Source organism: Coffea arabica, chromosome 3e (assembly GCF_036785885.1).
Source record: "Coffea arabica cultivar ET-39 chromosome 3e, Coffea Arabica ET-39 HiFi, whole genome shotgun sequence".
Taxonomy (NCBI): Eukaryota; Viridiplantae; Streptophyta; class Magnoliopsida; order Gentianales; family Rubiaceae; genus Coffea; species Coffea arabica.
In genome coordinates, this window is record NC_092315.1 from 5229898 (window position 1) to 5237400 (window position 7503).

General features: G+C 34.8%; 1 protein-coding gene across 4 annotated transcripts; it reads left to right on the forward strand.

Moving 5' to 3' along the window:
• Nucleotides 1-320: 320 nt before the first annotated feature.
• LOC113736386 (protein NRT1/ PTR FAMILY 5.2-like) lies at nucleotides 321-5978 on the forward strand. 4 transcript variants are annotated; one of them, XM_027263324.2, is made up of 4 exons: nucleotides 321-650; nucleotides 2089-2306; nucleotides 4310-4875; nucleotides 5020-5978. In XM_027263324.2, exons 1-4 carry the CDS (start codon nucleotides 524-526, stop codon nucleotides 5894-5896), a joined length of 1788 nt encoding a protein of 595 aa, XP_027119125.1. In that variant the 5' UTR covers nucleotides 321-523; the 3' UTR covers nucleotides 5897-5978. The 4 variants fall into 4 exon arrangements, with proteins under 4 accessions (XP_027119125.1, XP_027119126.1, XP_027119128.1 ...); XM_027263325.2 differs by having other exon boundaries at nucleotides 321-639; XM_027263327.2 differs by having other exon boundaries at nucleotides 321-639; nucleotides 4341-4875.
• Nucleotides 5979-7503: the final 1525 nt, after the last annotated feature.

A 7503-nucleotide genomic window follows, 5' to 3' on the forward strand; every position in this document is an offset into this window, starting at 1 on the left:
ATAATATTAAAAAAAATGATAAATCTTTTATACAGTGACAATATATACACTGGCAGATCTAAATGCATGCCACATATACAAAATTTGATATTTAAATTCAAATTTATATGATATGGCATTCATCCAATTCCATCAGTGTATTCAGCGACAGTGTAGGAAAGATTAATCCTTAAAAAAATAGATTAAAATTAATTTTGACTTTAATAAAATAATAAAATATTTCAAAATAAAAAAATAGCACTTTCAATGGCACAGAGAGAGCGGAGCACCGTACAGTAAGATACCCTCGAGAGAATATCATTTCACACTTCACACTTTGACTGAGACAAGCCAAAAAAGAAAAGGTAAGAAGGAACCACGGTACGGGTGCAGGGCGGCTCTATAAATGTGGGCGCTGCTTCAATCATCAGTTGCCAACCAGTACAACTTGAAAAAGTATAGAACCAAGTTTACCAGCTAGTAGCAGTACTAATCCAGTTACTCCACCGGCCAGGACAATAGCAACTACTACTTGATTTCTTTCATGGCCTCACTAGAGCTAGCAGAAAATGGCTCTGATGGATACACTCAAGATGGTACTGTTGATCTCAAAGGGAAACCTGTTCTTAGATCGAAGAGAGGAGGATGGAGAGCTTGCAGGTTTGTTGTTGGTAATGTCTCTGTATCCTCTTTTGCTTCCTTCCACCCCAACTGTGTTGCTGTGTGTGCTAAAATGTTCATCCAGATCCTAGAAATGCAATGTTCGTTTAGTCTGAAGTATGTATCCCCATGCTTGGCTACATAGCTCCCTGTAAACTGGGAAGATGTTCCTGAAATTGTTCCCTCATCCTTGCTGTCTTTCTTCTGCCTTTTGTACGAGGGGGAGATCGGAAGGGCATATTCAGGAATGGAGAAACTGGAATATTGGCATAGAGCATATTTTGCTAGATCAAAAACCACGTTCATTTTACTAGAAATAAATAAAGCAACTTTTCTTGATAACATGGTAAACATTTTTACCCATTTTTTCTTTTTCTTTGTTCAAAACTCTTTTTTCCTTAATCTTTTTGCAACTTATTTCTCCTCAAATGTCTACCGGAAGATGACAGCAGAAAAGAACAAGAATGAAGTCAAAGTCCGAAGCCAATAGAGTTGAGCTTTATATGCATCACGTTTAATTATATCTTATTCTTCAAATAGTACTAAGATGTAATCATGTGTGGACTTGTTCGATGCACATTTATGTTGTTGATTGGCTACTGGGATTTAGCTCAGAAGTCAGAACTTCAAAACCATGAAACTAATTGCCTGATTGTTAGCTGTATCTATCTAGTTGAATTTTCAAATGATTTTGTACCATAAGCAGCTTATCTTTCTTTGTCGAAAAATTGATCACGTAATCTTTTCGTATAGTATTTTTTTTTTTTTTTTTTTTTTTGCGTTTAAACATAGAATTGGGAAAGTTTTTATTATGTCCTTCCAAAGGAATTCGATCACGTCAATGCATGTTGTTTTGTATCATCTGTTTCAGTGAGTTGATTCCATTTTTTTTAGTGCTCCTATATTGTTTATTGTCCGACTAAAAGTGCAATTCGGCAAAACTCTCTTTTTTTTTTTAAATAAGTGAGAGGTCTTGGATCTACCTCGACATTTCTCGACTTTCTACTTACAATTTCTCTCATCTTATAATTCAATCCAACCTCCTCACGGCAAAACTCTTTTCCAACCAAAATTTCAAAATCAACAGGTTCTTTTAGACTTTCGAACCACAATCTTATAAGTTATAAGATACAAAGATTACAAAAAAAAAAAAAAAAAAACCTGCCAATCCAATTATTCACTTATGATATCGTCATAATGATGACTGCCAAGAATGAATTCTTCTTCCCTGGTTGCAAAATCATACGTACATACGTACAAGAATACATGAGCATATATATACATTTATATTGTGCTACATCATTGGCCACCCTCCAACTAACATGGCTTTAATTATCATATACTTATTACATACTTTATCAATCAGTTATTTCTTCCAATTTTTTGCTTATATATCCCATACTTTTTCGTTTGTTTTGATGTTTCCTCGTTTTAATCGACTTTGTACAGTGTACGAGGTGTTCGAACGTATGGCATTCTATGGAATATCTTCGAATCTCTTCATATACTTGACCAAAAAGCTCCATCAGGGCACAGTTACATCAGCCAATAATGTCACCAATTGGGTAGGAACCGTCTGGATGACTCCAATCTTGGGTGCATATTTTGCTGATGCTGTTCTTGGCCGCTATTGGACGTTGGTGATTGCATGTGCAATATATCTCTCGGTAAGGCTGCATGTACAGCATCATCATTTTGTTCATAACATAAAAAAAAAAAAATTGAAAATTTTTTTTAAGGTGCCACGGTTCTAAAAATGTGCCATAATATGAAATGAAACTTCTATAAGTTAAAAGAAAGATCATAATCCACAGCTTATCTATTCTTTGATGTGAACTCCCAAAATTACTTCAAGTTTGACATTTATTCAAAAAAAAAAAGGTAATACAAATTAAATAAGATAGGAAAGAAATATTAATATTGTCTTTCACAAAAGAAGAAAAAAAATGACTAGTATGCAATTACAGTACCTTTGTCCACCCTGAATCTGAAAAGAGGTCGGGATTCAAGGAATGGAGATTGACTTAATTAAAGTTGTAGTTTGAGTTGGAAGTGAATCAAGTGATTGAGACTCATCAATAAGCATTTTTCAAAGTGATGATTGAGCATTTTTTATTAAACAGGCTGGCATGGATAGACTTTGCTAACGTATTGTTTCTCTGTTCTATAGTACCCTAGTTATCAAGACCACTTTAATAATCTAGCTAGAATAATTATTTAAGCTTCTATCAAGACAAAAAAAAATAAATTAATTCAGAGTGTTAGAATCAAGATCTATCAATTTTTTTTTTAAAAAAAATTGTATTTTATCCGTAGCCGTTTTGTATCTTCTGAAACAATCTGATCCCAAGAAATTATTGTATACGACAAATTGAAAAAAATTGTATTTTATCCGTAGCCGTTTTGTATCTTCTGAAACAATCTGATCCCAAGAAATTATTGTATACGACAAATTGACCTCAACCTCTTTGGATATTCGTGTATGATGTATGCAAGACAATACAACTTGTGGCATGCTGGTCCATGATCTGGAACTTAAGGTGAAAAGACTTTCTTAGCTGCTACTACTATTAAATATGGTCAATTTTGAAGCTATCACTTTCTTGAAGAAAAGTACAAAATGCCGCTATGATAATTATGCATAAGCTGTAAATTAATATTTATTTCTTACTTGAAAAATCACCACAATTCAAAGATTCTTTCAACGTTCAATATTGTCTCCCCAATTCAAAGATTCAGCATCAAGTAGGCATACTTTATGTTCAATTATCTTGAACCCGATGGATCATTCCTTTTTTTTACAATATACGAATTGGGAATTTCACCAAGTCGATTGCTTAACGTGACATCGCATTAAATTGTCACAGTGTCTGGCTTAATTTTAACTCTTTGGATAGGTCATCTTGTTTATAGTAATAAGCTTGACCACTTGGCATCTCTTATACTAGCTGATTTTTCTGTTGATGATTTGTTAATTATTTACATGCACATCTACTTTCATTAGTTAATCATCAAGCAAGCATGTTTTATTTTATGTTTTCGGTCATTTTCTATATACCTTGTCTGACTTCCTTGGTCATTGAGGTCTTTCAACCTTATCTAGATGGTAACTTGTAGTTTCGTTTGTCACGTATTTATTATTGACTTGTTATTTCAACGTCCATTTTCCTAAGCAGATAGGCCATAGAAAAAGGGGTAGGATGTAGTATTTATATTGAAACTCTTTTTATGGGAAGCAATTACGTATATGGATTGATGTTAACGTAGTCATTTGACAAAAGTGTTTGAGAAATTAATTGGATTTGGACCTTAATAAAAAGTAATGAGACGGATAATGAAAGGAAGGTAGGAGTTTGTCGTTGAGATGAAAAATTAGTCCACTGGATTATATCAATTTATAAATTCTTCCGAGTCTCTTATTATTCTGGAATGATGATTTAAAAACTAATCAGAATTTTTCCACCCCCCAAAAAAAAAAAGAAGAAGAGAATAAAGGGTCAATTTGGCCATATAATTTCAATTGGCAAGGTATATGTTAGGGTACAACTCCAGTCTGTAAGATTGATACTAGAGAAACATTGAATGGTACAACTCTAATGGAAATCGCTGCTCTTCAAGAACTTAATTTTAGTGATTATTATCTCATTTATCTGTTACTGCATACTATCAGGGAATGTCTTTATTGACACTAGCAGTTTCAGTCCCCAGACTCAGGCCGCCCCACTGTGCTGATCCAAAGGGCATCAATTGCCAGAAGGCCGACAAATTGCAATTAGGAGTATATTTCGCTGCCCTCTATATACTTGCAGTTGGAACTGGTGGCACAAAACCAAATATTTCAACAATTGGTGCTGATCAATTTGATGAATTTGACCCCAAAGAAAAGCTTCACAAGCTTTCCTTCTTTAATTGGTGGATGTTTGGCATATTTCTTGGGACACTTTTTGCCAACACAGTTCTTGTTTGGATTCAAGACAATGTGGGATGGACTCTCGGTTACGGCCTTCCTACGACTGGACTTGCCATTTCTATACTGATATTCTTGGCAGGCACACAATTTTATAGGCATAGAATTCCTACTGGAAGTCCCTTTACAAGAATGGCCCAAGTCATAATTGCTTCCCTGAGAAAATGGAAGGTTTCTGTCCCTAGTGACCCTAAAGAACTATATGAGCTTGATCTTGAAGAGTATGCGAAAAATAAGAAAGTCAGGATTGATTCTACACCTTCATTGAGGTTTGCACTACTCAAATCTATTATCCCAGTATTGGAATTTGGCTAAATAAGGAGCTAAATAGGGAAAAAGATTATTGCATTTTTTTTCTAATATAAAGTATTCGGGCTTCTTTCTGCTGATCTAGTGCATTGTTGATCATGCAGATTTCTAAACAAAGCTTGTGTAAAAACAACTTCCACCAATCCATGGATGCTCTGTCCAGTTACCCAAGTGGAGGAAACTAAACAGATGCTACGAATGATTCCCATCCTAATCGCTACATTCATTCCAAGCACAATGATTGCACAGATTAACACACTTTTTGTCAAGCAAGGTACAACTCTCAACAGACGTCTTGGTGGCTTCAATATTCCACCAGCAAGCTTAGCAGCATTTGTAACATTAAGCATGCTGATCTCCGTCATATTATATGACCGATACTTTATGAAAATCATCAGAAGATGGACTAACAATCCTAGAGGAATTACTCTGCTTCAGAGAATGGGAATTGGAATGATTCTGCATATTGTTATAATGACAGTGGCATCGCTAACTGAGAAATACAGGCTTTCCGTGGCCAAAGATCATGGCCTAGTGCAAAATGCAGGTCAAGTGCCTCGGTCCATATTGCTTTTGCTTCCTCAATTCGTTCTTATGGGAGTAGCTGATGCATTCCTGGAGGTAGCAAAAATCGAGTTCTTCTATGATCAAGCACCAGAAAGCATGAAAAGTCTTGGAACATCTTATTCCATGACTACCTTAGGAGCTGGAAATTTCATCAGCAGTTTTCTTTTGTCTACAGTTTCTCGTATCACGAAGAGGGATGGGAACGAATGGATTCAAAACAACCTTAATGCTTCTCATCTCGACTATTATTATGCATTTTTTGCAGTATTAAACGTCTTGAACATTATCTTTTTCTTGATTATGACCAAGCTTTATATATACAAGGCAGAAATTTCGGATTCGATGGTTGTGCTCAGAGAAGAACTTGGGGGATTGAAGAGTAAGGTAACCGATGAAGAGGCAACAACAACATAGGTTGGTGGATCTGCAGTTATCAAAGGGATGTATATTGTTATGTCTGTAATTTAGAGATAATGAATATCATTTTTCTTTTTCATCTCGAGGGAAATTTTGTGCTATCACTATAATTCTTCGTTTAGTATTGCTACTCTTCTGATCCTCAGTCCAATTTGCAACTCGTAACAGAAAATGCTAGTATTAGGTGACAGGACTCATTAACTACTAATTTGTTTACTACCTTTTTAACTTTGCAGCCAGCCATTTACAACTCTTCTATCGTTTAATTCACCATATTACTTGCATTATGTGAGAATGTTCTCTATAGATACTTCACAAGATACAGGTTTTAGGTTGGTAATTGCTTCTGAAGTTGCTTAATTTAAGTCTTCTGACTCCCTTTGATCGGGCATCAAGTTCTGGTGATATGATTCTTGATTTACTTTATACTGTATCTTCATTCAAATATTAACACTGTTTCTATCCTTAAATTAATTCTCATATAGTAGCTTTTTAAGCATGGGGAATGGAATATTAGAAGCTATGCTATTCCACTTCAAAACATGAAAAAAGCCATCAATTTTGAAGGCCAGAAACCTTCATTTAGAAAGCAAACTCCTTCCCTTCTTCCTTTTTTACTTTTCTTTTTGGTTTCTTTTGTATCATTGTTCGTGGCATCTCCGTGGATGGAGAAAGTAGAACATTTTTTTTTCCACCTTTGTCGCTAAGTTAAAAGAACCCTTAGTGCCTAGACTTTACAACATTCAATGTGCTCATGACTTCAGCATTTGTTCTATCAGTATTAGACCTATCTGTGTTCACTACTTTCACAAGCTCTACTTAATTATTAGCTTTGAAACAAATTAGCAATTATTGAGATTCTACTATGGTATTCAATCATACTTTAAATCATGACTAGTGATTTCAGAAGGTACTAAACAAGGTAGAAATTGGCATCATGTACAAGAAGCCTATGTATTCAAAGCTCTTAACTTTGCCTTGTTTCAGTTTTCAGGGGCCTCACTGAACTGAATGCAAACTTGGTTTATATTCATTGGTTGGTTAAAAAATCAACTTCTAATTTGATTTCACAACGCACTTTATCAGTACAAATTGAATTTTTATCACGTAGAGCTCCTTGACTAAGGTAAAAATTTCAGTTTTCTCCATGGCATAGTATCAATATTCTTTGATTTTCCACAGCAATTAGAATTTTAGAGCTGGAAAAATTCTTTGATTGTTATTCTTTATGACGTTCAAACTACACTGGAAAAGCAGTCTTGGTGTAGAATAGTCAAATTATGTGTAATTTATAATCCCATTAATTAGTGGATCATGTGAAGCTGATGGGAATTAATTTTACTAAAGTTGGAATAATGTGCCACGAAATCGCAACCTCCAGTTTGAACATAAAGCTCTTTGAATAAGATTAACCAGCCTAACTCAACTTTTTCTAGTACAGCACTATTCTACTGTAAAGTGAATCCAAAATTATTTTATACAAAATCCCAAATCTGATGATGCCTTCTGTCCCTCCAATGAATAGCTATATAAATGGGACAACCCCATCCTTGCCCTACAATTCCCCCCACCCTAAATGCTTAATCATCTTCACTTTTGACTTT